The sequence below is a fragment of the Coprinopsis cinerea genome (assembly GCF_000182895.1).
Source record: "Coprinopsis cinerea okayama7#130 chromosome 3 map unlocalized cont3.3, whole genome shotgun sequence".
Classification (NCBI taxonomy): Eukaryota; Fungi; Basidiomycota; class Agaricomycetes; order Agaricales; family Psathyrellaceae; genus Coprinopsis; species Coprinopsis cinerea.
Genome location: NW_003307542.1, coordinates 3,474,099 through 3,492,533, shown reverse-complemented (window position 1 = coordinate 3,492,533; position 18,435 = coordinate 3,474,099). Strand labels below are relative to the sequence as shown.

Genomic DNA, 18,435 nt, shown 5'->3' with positions numbered 1-18,435 from the left:
AGGAGTCTGCCTCGCCTGCGCTCTGTCATATCCTTGTAAGCTACAAAGTCCCAACACAAAACAGGAAAGAGGCATGTTAGATGAGAGTTGAAACGTACGGGGAGAGAGACGAAGCAGGGACGACGAACCTGCGCAGGGCTTGGGTTACGGCCATTCGGACGCTGTAAAGGGAGGAAGGTGGGTGGTTAGTTTTGGTGTTCTTGGAGGGGTAGAGAGGAGGGATGGGATAGAATGGAAGAGGGGTAAAGGAGGGATGGGATAGAGCGCAGGAAAACTCACTTATGAATATACTCCCTCGTCTGATACATAATCCCCGTATCCAAATTACACTTGTGCAGATCCAACGAATCCTCAATAGCCTGCACCTCCGTCCACGCCTCCCACACCTCCTCCGCGCGCTGGTCCTCCGCCTGCGGACCAGACGGGATGAGCTGGTCGTCCCGGAAGCGCTGGCAGTAGTTCCACAGCAGCATGCTGCGGCAGTACAGTGCCCAGATGGACTCTTTCGGCGTGAGCGTTAGGTCCGAAGGCATACCGGCGGAGGTGGGCGAGGAGACGGTCGAGCGGGTTTGGTCGTGCACTTCACCGGGGAAGAACAGGGCGTACTGCAGCCGTAACATTAGTACCTGACCTTACAAAAGACTAGGGTATAGAAACGCACCCGCGAGGTACCGCTGATCCAAAACTTGGGCGGGGTCCTGTTATCCACCGCACACTGCGCCAAAAAGCTCGACACGAGGTCCAACGCGCTCCAGCAAAGCCTGCGGACCTCCTCGCCCCTCGTCTGCTCCGCGGTCCAATTGGGGTCCCACGGCGGGGTATACTGCCTCGACACCGCCTGGCCCTGCGCCGGTCCCTGCCCATGCCCACCGTGGGCATGGTAGTCGACACCGGGCGAGCCGCTGGACGTGGGGGAGGAGAGTGCACCGGGGAGGCTGAGGCAGTCGCAGCGTCGAGGGGGGCCGTCGCGGTGGGGTGTGGGCGTCATGATGATCGGCACGCCGTCGTTGTTGAAGCGCGAGGCGCGCGGGTCGGCGTGGTCGTACGACGGCAGGTCCATCACGCTTATTAATTCGTCGAGGTCTTGGAGGGCGGAGGCGGCGCCTTCGTGGGTGAATTGGGGGTGCGCGGAGGATTCAAAGATGGCGAGGATCTTGGAGACATATTTAGAAGAGTATAAAGATAGGATGAAAGGAACGTACGAGTGCGGCCTCGACGAGGGTGAGGTCGAAGAAGCGGTGTTGTCTGCTTTCGTTGATGGATCGGAGAGCCTCGCTACGGTAGGTCATGGCGGTGTTGAGACCGGACGCGTTCTCCCCGATGGTGCTCGACTTCATGAGTTTGGCGAGGGCGAGGGCGGCATAGATGAAGGCGGGGTGGATGGAGGTGCGGTGTTCTTCCTGCCAGAGCCGCTTGGCCAGATTGTCGATGTTGATAAAGGAAAGCATGTGGCCTGTTCCATCGATCCTAGAAGAGGGTTAGATAGAATACGTATGGCGATATAGAAGAACTACGAACAAAAACTTCATCTCTTCGACGATGGTGGGGATCCTGAAAGGAAATGAGATACGAGTGAGGGAGATCAAAGGCTGGACGCACGTCGGGGACTGGGCGAGTCTGTCCCAGTGCTGCCTATGGGACATGTCAAGGGCAGGCGGTTTCTGGCTGTCAAAAGGGCGCGGGGGCGGTGCTCCTAGAGGTTGAAAGGAATTGCCGTCGAGTGGACGAAAGGAGGATTGTTTAGGATATGAACCTTGGTCATAATAGCCCATGGGATAAGCGCGATTCGCGGCATTAGGGTCAGACTAGTAGCTGGGTTAGATAAAGTCATAGAAGAGGATGAAAGGGACAAACCATGATAGAGGCGGGATCGGACGGCAGACGGAGCTCGGTGACGGGGACGGGGTGGGGGTGATGGTATGGATATGGATGAGGGGGCGGAGGATTCAGATGCTTCTCGGAGGGATGTCGAGGAGCGATAGGGGACCTCAGCTGGTCCGGCAGATTTTCAGGTTTTATACGGGACTGGACGACGGTATTAGCAGGATCAGAAGCAGGATTCGTTTTCTTCTTCTTTGCTGGTGGCGGTATGGAGCCGTCTGCTGGACGTTTTTTGCATGACCTTTGACGTGTACCAGGACGTTTGTCCGGACCTCTGCGTTTCGGGACAGCATCGTATTCGCACTGATTGCTCCTGCGGACACAATTGTTGCACACGGGTCTTGTGGAATCGCAGCGTATTTTGCGAGCACGGCTGGATAAAGACATATGGTGAGTTTAAAAAGGGTAGATTACTAGTAGAAAATGGGTACCATTGGCGACAGGCGATGACAACTTGGGACGGCTTTCGCGGCTCAGGTGGTGGTGCTGGCTGTTGCTGAGCGGGCTGAGCTGGTGTGGAATGTTCTGCGTGGGGTGGGAGGGCTGTCGTCGTCGTCGGGGGGTTTCCGGTTGGGCGGGGATAGACGTGTTCTTGAGAAGGAGCGCTAGGCAACCGTCGTTCCATTGAAGGGGGATACCATTCCAGATTTCCGTTCTGGGTCGCATGCTGGCCGCTGCGGGAATCGAACTCGAGTGGCAGCGGGTGGCGATTGGAGTGAGATGGCGGCAGAAAGGGCGCGGCGGGGTAGCCCTGGCTCAGGTGTTGCGAGTGCGCTGGATAGTCGTATTGAACTTCAATGTTACTGTGATCAGGATATGCACGGACTTAATTGACGCAAGTCGGTGAGAATAGACAACAAAGCCATTTACAACAACCCAACTTACAACTGTCTCCGTGCGTAGAAGGGTACGCTGCTCCGAATACTGGCGAGTGTAGCCCTGACCCGTCTTCGCTCGATCCTGGGCCTTCGTCTGGAAGCTGCATCGTGTGCTGGAACGACTGGAACATGTCACCGTTGTTTGTGGCAACCATAGCGGGCAGAATTCAGTCTGGGGTTTTCCACAAGTCAAAGCCAGAAGAACTCACAGAATATGGCTGCCTGAAAACAACAATCGTCTCGCCCTTCCAATTTCCGAAAACATAACGCTATCATGCACGCATGTTTGCATGCTCCTCGACATTTCCCCATCAAGACCTAAAATCTCACGCGGCACGGCCCCGGCCCCACCCCTCTCGGACATACGTCCCTAGCCCGCCACGTGAGTCACATCTTGCTCCCGCCAACTCCCACCGCAGCCACGTTGTCGGGATCCAAAACCCAATCTTATTCGCCGATTCGCACTCTTTTTTATCACACACATCCACCTCTCCTCCATGTACCCAGACTCCGCATACACCGGATACCCTAGTCGTTTTTCCGCTCCATCTCAAAAAAACGAATTGTCCCTTTCCCATCTGTGCCACTGGCAACCAACGCCAGAATGACCTGCAACCTTTGCTTTGACTACCAACAGCCGCGACGGAATTTCCATTTCTCTCATGGCATTCCATCCATGCAACCAACCAACCAACGCATCCCTTTTTCCTTTTTCCCCTTTTTCTTTTTTTGATTTTGTTTCAGCGACTATCTCCCATCAGAAAACCGCGCCCGTGGATCGTTCACGTCCACGGTTCCATCCACCGCTGGGTTGGGAAAAAACTTGGGAAACGGAACCTGGGGAGGGGATCTCTCACGCGTCCGCTACCCTTGATGAGATGTCAAGAACCTTGGGCTCTACTTGCTGTTTCCCGATTTCTGAACTTCTCTGAAACTGTGCAGGCACAACGGGTTGTGGGTCGCAGAACGGCGTTATCGACCCGACGTATCGCGCTGATGACTTGCAGTCGCGTCTCTCTCGAGTCTCCCTGGTGTTCCCCTCCGAATTTATATCCGACTAGGACTAATCCTGAGCCTCATGTCTTCTCAAATGTAATCTCTGGCGAGCGCTAGATGGCTACAGTTAAACATTAAGTACTCTATGACGCGATGACCCTGGACTAGTATGTCCTACTCTGATTACACCAGCGTCCTCCGCAGGCCAAAAACCCCAATCTTCCCGCGTCCGTCACCTCCGCTATTCAAACAAGTTACCAGAGATATGTATCAGTGGGCTTTCCTTCCCTCCTTCCTTCCGTACTCGCAGATCCAAATTCCAATTACCAAACCCCAAGTATATTCACATCGAAATCGTTTCAGACGCACGAGAGAATAGAATATTCCCCACCCAAGGATCCAAGGAAGGGAACCACACACAAATTCGTAAATCCAATCTATATATGTATCCTTTTGTTCTCCAGCCCCAGCCCCGGCCCCCACTTTGACTTACATAGGGTTGGGCGTTTGATTTGATGTTGATTGACAGCGAAGAAGGGTAAGGTAGAGGCCATCAGGTACTCGCACCCCCTTATGTAAGCCAGAATCCCCGCCAACGTCGAGCGTTATTGGGTCACGATGAAGATACCAATCGCGTATCTGACTTCAGGGAACATTTCCTTTCATGAATTGGAAGAGCTCCCAGTTTTCCGTTTTAAAAAATATTTTTATTTGGGTGAGAAATAAGGACTTTTTCCAAAACACTAAAAACGCCCCAAATGGTGTTTTGAGCACTTCTGCGTCGAGAGAGAAAAATAGGAATTTCGGGAACGACTTTTTCGCCGCTCTTGGCGCCAAGACAATCGTCCATTTTAGGAAACTTAGCCCCTCATCTACCAGATGACTATGCAACGGGCTGTGGTAGCCTCAGAAAAGTTCCAACCATGGGTAATTCGACCATTACGAGGCTTAGAAATAGTCCCAGTTCCCCTCTCCACTATACCTGGGAGCTTCACTTTTTTTTTCGAATGCGAAAGTCCAAATTTCGCCGCTCTTGGCGCCAAGACCTCTGCTTACATAAGGGTGCTAGTACCTGGTGGCCTCTACCTTATCTGAATCTTGACGGTGCAGTGACATTGACGGACAATACGTACTACATACATACTTAGTGCGCCCGCTCTTTCCAATCACTCAATGGAACCAATAAGTAGTAAGTAATCGCTCGATGGAACTGGAACAGGTTATGACATAGGCCAGGTGTTCTATGTTTACCCTGCGCTGAAAAGACGGCGTTCCTTGAAGTTCCAATTCGAGATTTCCTCGAACGACGAAGAATTGATTATTCCACCCATTCGAAGGAGACTGGAGTCGGGGTTATATTCGACGTGCTGCCAGTGTGTTTTCTAGGGACAGGAAGTCGGGTTTCTTGCAACTTATTCTTCTATGTGTGTGCTGAGCGCCGAGTACTAACGGAACCACGAAATCGATACGTACATTCAGCCATAATTATAACCTGGCGTAAGTAAGTAGGTAAGTAATTAGAACTTCCACCCGCGTCGAGGGGCCAGAACATGGTTCCAACGAAGATATTTTAAGATGACCAGCCATCGAAGATAATTTAGGATAAAGAACGAACATCAGCAGAACCGTCTACATGCCTCGTTCTTTCATTAACGCAAGACGTTGCTTCCATGTCGAACTTCAGTCCTCATTCAAATTGAACGGAACGAGGTCTGCTCGACAGGCCACCTGATACAGTATCATACCCTCCGCCTCGGTCTCGGGGGCCATAGATAGATAGATAGATAGATAGACTACAAGCTCTTCTTTCCATAGATAGAGAGTAGTACTTACGAGTTCTTTGAACTTTCGGTCGGTGGAGCACACATTCCTTCCTTTCCTTCCACACCCCTTTCGCACCAAACACTGCACACATACACCAGCCTCATTTCATTCGGGTCCTTCTACTTACCTTTCCACGAACCCTTTTCACTAATCACAACAAACACGTCTTCATCCATCCATCTATTCGTTCCGACCGTCCGCAATCCGCAATCCGTTGAACCCGCAATCGCCGCCGCTGCACAACAACTTGAACGGAACAGGGTAAAAGTCGAAACGTTGAACCGTAAAAGTAAAAAATTAAGCGCCCATCCGCTGCCTAGGTTTAAACTTCACGAAAAGGGGTATAGTAGATAGCTGCTTCAATGGTGTGCTCGTTCCAGACATGACGTTCAAGTACATCTTTTAGTTACTTGCACCCCTGTCACATGTACATCCACTTTCGAGTTGAGTACTAGTACAAGGAGGCTATAGCCAAAGGTACGAACGGCGGATGGAGATAAAGGTTTGGACCTAAGGGTCTATAAAGGTACTTCGCGAAGATTGGAAGGATGGAAGGAGAAAGCGCATAATTAAGACTACCAGGACGCACGTCGATCGGGCTTCATTTAGCTTTTGTTTAGCTCAAGACAACTTGGAATAGGACTCTCGCGGATAGAATAGGACTTTGGATTTAAATTGGTCGATGGATCGCTTCCACCCCGTCTTTCTTCAGACCAAGTGTGTTCGAAGGGAAGATGCTCGATAGTCGATAGCTCAGTTGCCCAGGACCTGGCTCCCCCTCTAAGCAGTGAGTAAAACATTCTTAGCTTTAGGTTAACGTTCCTCATCGAAGGCGCGTGGTATAATTCAATCATCTTCGTCGAAGTGTCAGTGCGTAACGCATGACGTTCGCGCCAACTTAATTAGCGCGCCTCTCAGCCTTCTGAGATCAGACCCCATATTACCCGCCTGCCAGGCTCTTGGACATGCCACGGGTATCCAATAATCCACCTCGAGGCGTTCGAGAAATCAGCACTAAGTATCTTCTCGAGCGTGAAACCTAGAACAGAACCAGGAACTTCCGAGTCGAAGCTACTTACATTCCGCGATAAGCACTCCATTCCACCAAGCCAGACCAGAGCCCAAGGCCAAGTATTCGATCATGGCACCCCTATCTTTCCCCAGCCGCGTCGACGACCCCTCCGGAATCCGCATCAAAGAAACATCCGCCAATTCAAATTCGCAGAATTTTCACACCTCTCACACAATTCTCCTTCGGGTTCTCCAGGCCCAGCGGCCAGCTCCAGCCTCCAATACAGACTACGACTCGCACCACCTATGTACTCCGACGAAAGGGTAACTCTGGGGGGACGAATTGAATCCCACTACATAATAGCAAGGTGGGGGAGTCCGTACCAGTCTGAACTGAGCGGGCCCAGTCGCGCCTAAGAAGCGTCTCCCGCTCAAATCTCTTGCCAAAAACCCAAACAGACAAAAAGGTGCGAACTTCGCCCGCTCGTTTGGATTGATCACGACAAGCCAGAGACACTCTCTCCAGTCTCCACGAAGGGCCCGGGGCTGAATTCGTGGGATAAGAGCCCCCGAACATCGGACATCCCCCAAATAAGGTAAGTTACCGGACAAAAAGGCGCGAAGCCAGGGTGTTTGACAGGGCTGAAGGCGGACGGGATGACGGGTGGCCACGTGGAATAGTGTTCTCTGATTGCAAGTCGACCCCAAGCTGTCGCGGTGCCAGTGTGGGCCCTGCGTCAAGCGGCGAGTGTGTGTGCTGTATTTCACCCGCGCTAAATCCTCCTTGGGTGGATGCCTATTGCGTCTATCAGTGGTGTTCTGCGCCCGGAAGGTCGTCGCTCGTGGTATCGTTCGATCGGTATTCTACGATCCTGGGAACAGCCTCCGAAAGGAGCCTGTACGGCGGCGACGCTGATGCAGTCGGCTCGCCTAGGGTCTTCGAGTCCCCCTTGAGGCTGCAATCACTAGGTAATTAGAGAATTAGTGGTATACCAGACCCCCCAATCGACATTGTACGCGATGCTCTTGCTGATGGTGACTTGAGCGGCGGTGTGCTGTGTCAGCACACAATCTTCCAATCTTCTTAGGGAAGTGGCGTCCCGCCGTCCCCTTTGGACTTACTTTTCTGCAGTTTCGGTTAGTGCTTTACTTCAATGCTACGAAGATTCAGGAATTCAGTGGAGTGCAACGGGAGCAACTCGCGCGTCGGCGGTGTGTTCCCCATCAATCCATCATCTTGTACCCCGCGACTCCAGCTCCCAATGCACTCCCATACATGTTGCTGAGGTCAATCGCAATATGTCTGAACAATGCTACTGAGCTACCAAACAGCGCGGCAACGATATCCCACCAGCTATTAGTGTCCGGGATTTGCTAATGAGAATGTCGTCCCCGGGACCCTCCCCAAGCTTACCTTGGGTTTACCATCTAGAAATGCCCGGTACGGGGTCGCATATCCCCTCATATTCTCTCGGTGCACGGAGGCCACCCCGCCGCCTCACCTCGCCCAGCCCGAATTGATTGGTGATGCCCGACGTTTGCCAAGCTAGTGCCTCATCTACCGTTGGCCCAGGGGACAAAGTCTATTTTCACACCACAAACTCACCATCAAAGTCTGATGGGGTCCCATGCTGTCACGCTTTTGTCACGCTTTCCCATTCAGGCGTCTACCCAACAACTACACCCAGACCCTCAGCCCAGCTAAGGAAAGTCCAGCATGCATTCATCCAACGCACATGACATCACGAAACTCAATCGCCACGTCGTTCTTCGGGGGGGGGGGGGGGGTGGGGCTGGCAAGGCCTAGAAAGGCAATGGGCGCGATGCTTCGGCCCTCTGCCAAGTCTTCTCAAGGTCACGAGAATCTGGCCTCCAGGAAGACCAGATTCTCGTGACCTTGAGATGCGAACGCACCTGTAGTTGCACTTATCAATAGTCTGGAATCAGATGTAGCCTGTATGTAGACCATATCATTAACTTGGGGTCGACTTTCTTAGAGATACTACTTCAGCAAGGTTAACGTGCTACTCATTCGTTCTGCCTGCCACCTCTCTCCACAATCTCTCCACCGTCTTGTTTGCCACTGAGCTCGCAGCAAAATAGTAATACGGCGCCTCTTGGAACTTGTGCTGGAGTATCGCCTGCCAGTTCACCCCTTCTACTTCAGTTCCATCATCGACAACTGTTATATCCGCCCTGCATCAAAGTTGAACGACGTGAGAGTACCTTAGTCGATCCGTTACGTACGTGCCACTGCCTTCTTCGTCCTGTCTGCTTCTATGCGCATAGGCCCCGCCGTCCGACTCGGTAAGGCTCGTCCTGAACGCATTTAACCCGTCAACACCTCTGGCAAGAGCCCCAGGACACACTCACCTAGCCCCACCAGAGTGGGCAGCCTTGTTGCCATGCTGGCTACACGTGTTCGGGGACTGCAGCCTTCCGCCGCAAGGTGTGGTGTGTGTGCAAGACTCTGCGCCTTCGCCTGTAACGTTCATGACCTGGAGAAGTCAAGCACTAGAGAGAGTGCATTAATAGGGGATCAGGACAGATTGAGACCCTCTCACAACCCACCCTCTCTCCTTTTTGCTTTGTTTGCAGGGTTCACGTGAATGATAAGCGAATGAAACTATGTTTCCCCGGCTCGATCTGGCCATGTGTCCCCCAGGGGTCGCCGGTCGCCCATTGGGGTCTGCTGACTCACCTGGGAATTCGAGCTACAAAAGCTGGCCCATATTCATCTCATGACTTTTTTTCCCTCCACTCCCTACCACTCCATGTCGCACAACCGAAACCCTGAGGGACGAAACCAGTTCCCTCCAGTCCGTATGTCCCGTTTCTTTCGTCCTCAAACCTCTCCCGCTCACTCCTCTCCTCCTTTAGCCAAGGCCTCGGATAAATGGTTTGCCGACATTCTTAGAGCCTATCACATGGCCGGAATATCGTCCAACAAGCACATCCAGAGGCGACTATCCGTTGAGCATGGCATTAACATGCAGTACGCCCTATCCTTCCACTCCCAGCTCTCACCACTAACTCTACCCCTTTCTACGAAGCATAAACACAGTCAAGAAGCGTCGAAATGAGCTCAAGCTCTATGGCAGCCGCTCCAAACAGGTTACCTGGACCTTTGAAGAGGTACAACACCTCGTGTTACAGATCCTTGAAACAGACCCTACCAAGAGTCATGGCAAGTCCACTGTCCAAGACCTGATTGCTTTTCGCTTCCAAAAGCACATCCCCCGTCACCTTATCACAGATGTCATGCACATCCACGATCCAGAAGGGTTTGTCTACCGCAGCCCCAATTCCAAGCGTATATACCGCTTCAAGAAGGTTCCCGTCGGCATACATGAACGCTGGGCTGCAGACGGACACGACAAGCTCTCCCGGATTGGCTTTCCTGTTTATGCCTTTGTTGATGATGCAACAGGCCGCTGGCTGGCGGCATGGGTTGTACCCAATAACCGTTTGAATAACGTGATCGGGTATCTGTTTCTCCTTCTCGTCGAGAAATACAAAGGTATGCTGCCAGGTCTACCCGCGAGTTCTTGACTGCTTAGCCTCCCCCAGGGCTCCCGCTTCAGCTCTCCATGGATTGCGGCTCTGAAACTACCCAAACCTTTGGGCTGGCCAATGCTTTGCGGTGCGGTCTCTTCAATGTCTCCTTCTTGCTTCACCTATTGACCTCTTTGTAGCGAAATCTTCGTTCCCGAAATCCCTGTTGACGAGCTTCCAGCCGTCCGTTACATGCGCAGTGTGCACAACATTTCCATTGAACGGGCGTGGCTCCGACTGCGCCTTGACTGGGGTAATAACGCCCATAGTGTCTACACCAAGGGGCTGGAAGAGAACGTCTTCAACACCACGGATGCCTTTCAAGTGTAGGTCCTTCATATTCTTCGCCTTTTGTTGTACCATCTTTCTTATGAGAACATGCCCAGGGCCCTAGTCCGTTGGCTCTGGTCCCGGATGCTCCAGCGAACTCTCGATGAGTTTTGCACTTTCAGAAACGGGGCAAAGATGCGCAAGGACAAAGACAAGGCCGGTCCTTCAGGGTGCTCTCGAGACGAAGCCTTCATCTTCTACGAGGAGTGGGGCGGGCAGAATTTGCTCCAGCCACTCGAAGATGATCAGCTGGAGGTTGTCCGAGACCTCCAGAGGGCTATGGGTGGCGAAGACCTCCTTAAGTTTGTGGAAGATGAACTGGCAGCTCAATTCGAGGACGCTCTCGCAAATCAGCTGGGGCTAACTATAGCCGACGTCAGTACTGCGAATGTCTGGGATGTCTTTAGAGCCCTTCGAGTAGCCCTCACTCCTTTAGATTAGACCTTTCGCCACTTCAAAAGAGACGTATCCTCCATAAATAAACACATGGTTCCTTAGACCCCGTCACTGTGAACGCACTTGTGAACTTGACCATTTTCGGCCCAGCATCCCGATTGTAGAGGACATGCCCTGTTGCTAGCTACGGGGACATGGTCTGGTGTCTTTAAAAGGGTTTTTTTTTCTCGTTTCGCTTCTTCTCTTCGTCCTGTCTCAACTTTTCACCTCTCTCGCTGGCGTCACCTCTATCCTCTACAATGAGTCAGACCACTTGTCCCACATGCCACCATCGGTTCTTCCGACTTGAAAACCCGCCCTGTCCCAAATGCCGTGCTCGCACTCCTGGTCTCTCCTCCCTCTTGGTTTCCCAGCTTAACGTTAGTCAATTCCTTGCGCAGCCAGTGCTCGTTGTTTACTCCCGACACCTATAGGAGAAGCCCCAGTGCTCTGGCTGCGGCGTCTATGGAGATCTTCCCACCTTATCCAACGGGCCTCTGTGCAACCTATGTGTTGCGTTTTATAGTAGGTTAATCAATATCCCTTTTGATTCTTCAACTGACAGACTACCAGAGGCGGGCGGTAGCGCTCCGCTGGAGTTACTTCAGGATCCCCGCGCTTCCCAGCAGCTCCTCGCCGCCTCCGCTGATGGCTCTGCCGCCACAAATCCTCAGTCCCAGCAGCTGCTGGAGCGTGCTCTGTCCTATCAGCAGAGCGCGAGTGGCACAAGGCTCGGGCAAAAGCCAAGGGTCACTGGTACCGGGCCTAATCCTGTGTTGTTCAGTAACCTGGCCAAGGCCCACCAATACAACGCTGCCAAAAAAGCAAGCCTCGAAAGGGAAAAAAACAAAAAAGTCGCCATCCGCATTTCGAGCACCCTCTACCTCTCAAACCACAAAGGACTCAGGCCTGTGCGTCGCTATCACCTTTGCTTTTCCATCCTCACACGTCACCGTTTGTCCCAGGTTCCCGGCACCAGGGAAGGGCATACTTTTATCCAACCTGCGGCGACGAAGGTTGTCGAGGGATATGCGTGCCTCCTTGGTCGCACTCACAACCGATTGCTGAAGTTGTCCCCAGACACCGAGCGTAATGAGCCCAGTTGGTGAGCAGACATCTCTATCCCCAAGGTCATATCTTCTGACCAGTTTCACACCAAAGGGAGGAGGTAACCGTCCACCTCCAAGAAGGCACGAATAAGGCCGTCTCCATCGATCACTTCGACAAAAACGATAGCATTCTGGCCCTTTTCAACTACCTGGTCCAGGAAAACTTTCTCAAACCTTCCCAAGTCGCAGACCGCCATATTGAGATATGGTTTGCTTTTGATGAGAAATCGGTTCGTCATTCCCGACGCTTTTGTTTCCTCCTACTCATAATACTTGTGAAATGCAGGACTACATTTCGGGGGTTTCTGAAGGCCTCCAGTCTGCTATCCCCCTCAGGCAGTCCACAGCCAAAAGTGCGGTACCTCCCGCGCAGTCCAAGGCCAGTGCACGGGTGTTGCATTCACGTCCGTCTGCTCAGCAGGTGGTACGTCGAAGCGTGTACATGAGGGCTAGCGCCCGCCCAAGCGAGCCTTCCCCTCAGTTCTCCAGAGACCCTCCTCTTGTAGAAGTCACTTTCCTTCGTGTCACCGCCTCTACTGAGAATGGTGCTGACATATCGTGGTCTCAAGCCTCAACACTTGAAAAAACGGAGACCATACTGGTTTCCAAGAACTTGGAAGCTAATAGTACCAACCCCGGCTTCATTGGGAAAGGGACCAGCAAATACGCCTACTACGTTAGTACCCCATCATGCTGACGTTTCCCAACCATGCTGAGCTCTCTACAGGGACGAATGGCTACTTCTACTGGCTGGAAGGAATATGCGGTTGCAGTCCTCCAAGACCAGCAGCTTTCCCCCCACAATGCCCGACTCCTCCTTCGAGCCGAGTACGTTCTCATGTGCAAAGGACAGTATTTCAAGCAAGCATTCGACCAGTTGGCACAAGATCTCAATGTTAAAATCCCCAACTTCTGTTTCGACTTCAAGGAAGCTATTTTTGGGTCCTTGATCCCAAAGCCTGACACCCAGGCCCACCTCCCCCACCACTGGTTTCTCGCAACACCTTTGCTACGCTGTGGCCCCTTCGATCCACCATTCCGCAAGTTCACTGGCAACGACGAGATGGGCCCCCCAGAAGACGCTATAACCGCTGCAGTCCACGCGTTTGCGCACTTCTCATATGTGTACTCCGGGGGCGACCTCGTCTTTTGTGACCTCCAAGGTTCGGGGTCCTCCCTGTGCTCCTTCCGTGGCCTTATTGACCTAGGGAACTTACAGGAGGGCGTGATTCTTCCGGCCGTGTTTGTCTGGTTGACCCCCAATGTCACACGTGAGTCTCCTTTGTTTCAGCAGTAACCTTCCCCTCTGACGTCCTCCCAGGTTATCCAAAGCAAAAGATAGTCCCGTCTATTGGGACGGCGGGCCCAGCAAGATCAAGATTGTTATCGACAAGCACCTCCAGGATTGCAGTCAGAACCAGTACTGCAATGCGCTCGGACTCAAGTTCCTTCAATATACAGCGGACGACCCTTTCGAAGAGCCCGGACACCAGGGTCAGGATGACCCTGCTTCTCCTTCCCGACCCAAGAAGAAACGCCGAACCGCGTCTCCTCGTGGGGTCATGGCAATCAATAGCCTTCTCACCTCCTGAACAGCCGCTCTAGGTCTGAAAAATAAAAAGTAATCACATTCAATGTAATCCTAACGCCCTATGTCCTCTACTATGCCATCTCTTTCCTCTTTTCCCCTGCTGATCCCAAAACCCTCGACCTCGTTGAGACGTTCATAATCGAGTTGTAGGCTGAGAAAAAAAGTATGTCACCGTCCCTCAGACCACTCATGAAGATGCTGTCGCTGGTGGTGTTTTTCCTACGCGTCCTCGCTGGAGGCATGTCAGCAGACAGACTTTGCGATAACTGGGAAAAGCATACCTTTCTCTTTTCTGGCCACGGTGAAAGCTGGTAAGGGCGGGAGCACAGATTTGACCTCTCTTTCGCTCAGGGCATCCGTTTCTTCTGCGGCTGACGGGAAAGCCTTTGTCACCCACTCGAGCTGCCTGGAAAAAAGTGACTCGTCGATGTCTAACCGGGGCCTTGAGCGATTATAATAACACTTGAGGGCCTTCAGAAGCCACCCGAGCATTGGGAAAAACAAGAGGTGCCATCCGTCAATCTCCTCGCCCTCTGGGCTAGTCATGACAACCCCGCCGTAAACACTTTTCAACGCTTCGTGAATGCGGCCACGAGCCCAAACCGTCTGGACCCGGGAGGTGTGGGACGTTGCAGAAATGTTGCTCTTGTAGAGGAGGTCGCCAAGGCGAGAGGGTTTAACATAGTCGCCCCAGTCTTCCCTCGAGGCCGGTTGATAGCTTAGCGGGCATATGATCTCTTGGATTTCCATTGCGCAGGCTACCAAGGTGAGGTCGTAAAGGCCCTGAGGAGTATCAATGTCTGGGAGGTGGGGAATATCTGTTCTGCTCATGAGTAACCCCGCCATGTTCAACCATCAGACGTCGCACCGTTGTCCTGCGTGTCTCCGATGCCTAGTGTCTTGTAAAGGAAACACGCGTACGAGTTTACTCGAGACTGGAAAGACGGGTGATCAATGTTTGTTATCACACTGCCTTCGAAGAAAGTGTGAACCATTCCAGTCACTGTCCTTTTCAGACAAGACCTCGCCAGGAAATGGCCGCCATGACACGCCGAATGAGCGCTCGTGAACACTGCATGGAGAGTGACAGGAGGCATGATTCTTGAATGGCATCAGTGAAAGTCTCTTTCAGCCAAATTAAACACGAGGCTTACACTGTGTCCCCTGGGTCTAACCGGACCATTTCAGTCTCCCATTTCGAGCAATCCAACTCTGTCACCCTGAAGTCCTCCCCTGTGAAGGCATCAAGTGAGGCCCACCAGTTCCCATCCAATGGCCTAGCAACTGCCCAAAGTTTCTGACCCGCCAGCACTGAGACGTACGTACACTCCCCACGATTATCGATATGCCAATAGTGATGTGCCCCTTCTGTCGCCGCCAAACCGAATCGTATGTCCTTCACAGGCAGCTCGTCGATACACCCTTCCTCGGATCTGGTCCGCAAAAAGGCACGGACGTCGCTCGAATAAGGAGAAGGAAGGACGGCAGCATGACGGAGTGGAAACGAGAGTCCGTTGCACGCCTTGCGTTTGCGTCCCGACGCCAAAGACGCCTCGAAGATTTGTCTGGCCGAACCTGTGCAAACGCGAACTTGGAAGTCACCGTCTACAACGGGGATTGACTGGTCTATGTCTACGCGTCAGCGCCAGCAATTAATAGACTTCCAGCGTGATAACGTGCCTTGGACGTCCGTCTCATCATCAATGTCTCCCAAAGTCTCCAGGACATCGATTCCAAAGGGATAGGTCATGTACGACCCACCCGTGACTACGATGCACTGGGTTTCAAGGATCTGTTGCACCCTCGCAGCAGAGAGGCTACGGAACTCTGGCTCGGTACAACAATAGAATTGCGATGCCTTGGGCGACGCTACGTGGGGGGGCGGCGAGGCCGAGTCCTTCGCCCCTGAGGTGCTGAAAATGCTAGCCCATGCGTCGTGATCTGACTTGTGCTACAGAAAATTGTCAGCCCAACGTTTGAGAGAGCGTTGTTATGAATTACATGAAAGAAGGGAGTGTATTCTTCCTGGACTCCGCATCCGTTCCACGTCTTGATCTTCAGCCCTTTACCCGGAGAATAGTACTAGCCAAGTATTATGAGAAAAGTGTGAACAACAATCGGCAAGTGCATTCGTACCTTTGTGACCGTGTTTACGTCTAGCCTAGGCTTAGTCTGCGCGTACCTGTCGCCTGTATCCTGGAAGAGTAGGTTGCGTGAGGAGTGGAATTATGAAAAGTACTGCATGCACATACCTCCCCTCCTAGCTTGACAGAGGACACGATCCTCTTAGCCAGAAGCTTTCGATCCCGTGGTGGTTTCGAATGGAGATCCTCGTAGTCCATGCACAGGTCAATGACCTCAACTGCCTGCTGCCTGGGCCGAGTTGGGCCCGGCTGTTGCCTGGGACGTGAAGGATACTGCTTGTCTGAACCTTTTTTTCCCGCGAGGCTCGGGTCTTTCAGGCGAGGTTTTGTTCTCCCTGTTCCATTCTCCCCTTCACCGTCGGCCGTCGGGACCACCTCGTTCGACCTGTCATCCTCAGCCTGATCCTCCTGACCCTGCTCGGAAACGCAATCGTCCTCGGGTCCACTCTGAACGTCATCCGCCTGTGCCTGATCCTCCTGACCCTGCTCGGAAACGCAATCGTCCTCGGGTCCACTCTGAACGTCATCCGCCTGTCCTACCCCTTCCCCTGCGGCCGTGACATTGGTATTGGGTGTAGCACTTCGAGCCGTCTGGGGTGTCGTTTGGTGGGCGGGTGGCGCCTGAGAAGCGCTTTGAATCTGAGAGGTGTCGCGAGGCGGAATAAGGGGATCGGCGGAGTGGTCTTCGGGCGATGGCGGGTCGATTGGCACAACAGGCTGACTGTCGATTGAGATGTAGTCGAACGTCGAACTCGGGAGGGAAATTGACGGCGGAATCGGCGACGCGATATAAGCAAACGTTAGAGGAACGTCTGGGTCATAAGCAGACGGCAACCCTATAGGTGGCCCGGTGAATATTCTGTCATGGGAAAGCGACAGGACGAACCTCGAGAGTAGTAAAACCGCGCGGTGGGGCAATCCTCGATTTTTTGGATATGGGGTTCCTTGAGGTATGAGAGAATGAGTTCACAACTTTGCCAGGGTGTTATTGCGCCGATTGAACAGGCTAGGATGCTCTTGTTGATAGCCTTTTCCAATTGCCTTAGCTGTAACGGATGGGCTGTTCCGAAGTGGCGCATGCCCTGAAGGATTTGGGCTGGGGTGTCAATTGGCATTCACGAGTGAAGGCGGTTGAAAAACATACGTGCAAAATCTCTTCGGGACAAAGGTCGGCGTCGAACATGTTCTGGGTTAAAACAACTAGCGACGACAGAAGGGTGTAGCACATGAGTCCGTTTCTGACGCGCTTTATCTGCTTCATCACCCTTCGAACGTTTTTCTTGGAGGGAGCCGCGATTCCGGAGGCCTGGAGAAAATGTAGGTCTCGCATCTCTGTAGGAAGGTCGGTGTAGCCCTCGAAAAAAGGTTAATTACGGCTTTCGCGGGCTTAAATATCGACGATTGAAACTCACTTGGAGCATAAGACTAATGCCAAATGACAGTAGCGCAATGTTTTCCACCACCCTCAACCCAACTCGTGCCGAGTTTGCGAGCACTGCAGCATCGGCAAGCATTGCGGTGACTTCCTCGGGCCTGTTGCTGAAGGGGCGGGCTGGGGTAACTGCTATGGCGTCGAGAGCTTCGTGTCGGCAGAGCACGGACTGGATGAGAGCATGGATATCCTCGAGCTCGGTGAGACACTGCAAAAGATTTCAGAATCTCACCGCCTTCTAAGATTGTTGCAATGACTTACCGCGATGGATCCCATCCATGGTCCGTCGCATTTGCGGTGTTGTAATGCCCCGGTTTCGAAAATCTCCGCTTCCTCAGCAACTGCAATGTCGAATAATTTCCACGCCGTCGTGTACGAGGCGAGAGGATCGATCACCTTGCTGGTAAGTTTGTGCTCTTTGCCGGTTCGGTGCGCGTTGATACTGTCGAGGCCGCAGTCGCTGGGTGAGTCTGGGAAGCCTAGTATATCGGCAGGGGTGTAAGGCCCCCAGGGTGTAGCTGTTCTCCGCGCGATATTTATATCCAAGTCTTCCAGGCTAGCCGCCAGTTGCTGGGCATAAACGTGAGCTCGCTTCCTTGGGGAAATAGGGGGAGTGAGTTACCTGCCAAGGGGAGTTTGGACCTAGATGAAAATCCAACGGTTTGCCGCTCAAGGGCGCTATCGTCCGGAACGGAGTGAGAATGCGAAATAATGGAATAGTTGTGAAGTCCATGAGGGGGAAATGAGCCGGCGAGTGAACGGAAAAGGCTGACGGATTAATAGACCTCTTTGGTCTTGGCGAAGTCACGAGAAAATAGCGATTTTTGCTACGCATTTCTCGTGACCTGGATTTCGGGAGCAATAGTGGCGACGCGACCTATACCGGTGAACCTGCCTGGACTTTTGACTGGCAAAGGTATCGTACACATACGGGAGCCAAAAGCGAATGATTTCGAGAAATATTGTTTTCAAACATTCTTTATTTGTAAGAGATGGGGTTTAGAACACACTCTCACAGCTAATGCACTCCCAAAACTACCAATCGCCGCAGAATTATGCTGCTGTAATATACGCCTCCGTTATCTGACCTGATTGAGCCCAGATGTTCACTGGCTAGAGTAGCCGGCCGGTTTAGGAGGGAGGAGAATAGGGTTAGGCCCATACATTCTCTTCCTTGGAGACGACAGGCCTTGAAGACGACTGGTTAGTTAGTTGCCGGATAGCAGTAGCGTCGATAAAGTTACCTCAT

The 18,435-nt window shown here is 52.6% G+C and overlaps 5 protein-coding genes across 5 annotated transcripts; 2 read left to right on the top strand and 3 right to left on the bottom strand.

Annotated features, from left to right (window-relative positions):
* Positions 1 to 275: 275 nt before the first annotated feature.
* CC1G_09257 (hypothetical protein) lies at positions 276 to 2,914 on the bottom strand (the record flags this gene model as incomplete). The annotated part of the gene is made up of 8 exons (XM_001830940.2): positions 276 to 605; positions 662 to 1,153; positions 1,203 to 1,467; positions 1,519 to 1,551; positions 1,600 to 1,805; positions 1,855 to 2,254; positions 2,313 to 2,706; positions 2,767 to 2,914. The coding sequence occupies 8 exons, from the start codon at positions 2,912 to 2,914 to the stop codon at positions 276 to 278; spliced, it is 2,268 nt and encodes a 755-aa protein (XP_001830992.2).
* A 5,700-nt stretch (positions 2,915 to 8,614) lies between these two features.
* Positions 8,615 to 9,085, bottom strand: CC1G_12959 (hypothetical protein; the record flags this gene model as incomplete). Its single annotated transcript, XM_001830939.1, has 3 exons — positions 8,615 to 8,786; positions 8,838 to 8,909; positions 8,964 to 9,085. 3 exons carry the CDS (start codon positions 9,083 to 9,085, stop codon positions 8,615 to 8,617), a joined length of 366 nt encoding a protein of 121 aa, XP_001830991.1.
* Positions 9,086 to 9,364: 279 nt separating this feature from the next.
* Positions 9,365 to 10,916, top strand: CC1G_14303 (hypothetical protein; the record flags this gene model as incomplete). The annotated part of the gene is made up of 6 exons (XM_002911726.1): positions 9,365 to 9,413; positions 9,471 to 9,585; positions 9,644 to 10,110; positions 10,161 to 10,233; positions 10,286 to 10,471; positions 10,532 to 10,916. The coding sequence occupies 6 exons, from the start codon at positions 9,365 to 9,367 to the stop codon at positions 10,914 to 10,916; spliced, it is 1,275 nt and encodes a 424-aa protein (XP_002911772.1).
* Positions 10,917 to 11,170: 254 nt separating this feature from the next.
* Positions 11,171 to 13,611, top strand: CC1G_14302 (atypical/Alpha protein kinase; the record flags this gene model as incomplete). The annotated part of the gene is made up of 10 exons (XM_002911725.1): positions 11,171 to 11,290; positions 11,345 to 11,435; positions 11,484 to 11,821; positions 11,876 to 12,015; positions 12,072 to 12,249; positions 12,306 to 12,443; positions 12,501 to 12,695; positions 12,747 to 13,182; positions 13,239 to 13,290; positions 13,341 to 13,611. 10 exons carry the CDS (start codon positions 11,171 to 11,173, stop codon positions 13,609 to 13,611), a joined length of 1,959 nt encoding a protein of 652 aa, XP_002911771.1.
* Positions 13,612 to 13,797: 186 nt separating this feature from the next.
* On the bottom strand, positions 13,798 to 17,919 carry CC1G_12957 (hypothetical protein; the record flags this gene model as incomplete). The annotated part of the gene is made up of 13 exons (XM_001830937.2): positions 13,798 to 13,829; positions 13,892 to 14,428; positions 14,479 to 14,711; positions 14,765 to 15,236; positions 15,372 to 15,561; positions 15,612 to 15,692; positions 15,747 to 15,806; positions 15,863 to 16,590; positions 16,641 to 16,836; positions 16,899 to 17,108; positions 17,167 to 17,394; positions 17,448 to 17,756; positions 17,809 to 17,919. 13 exons carry the CDS (start codon positions 17,917 to 17,919, stop codon positions 13,798 to 13,800), a joined length of 3,387 nt encoding a protein of 1,128 aa, XP_001830989.2.
* Positions 17,920 to 18,435: the final 516 nt, after the last annotated feature.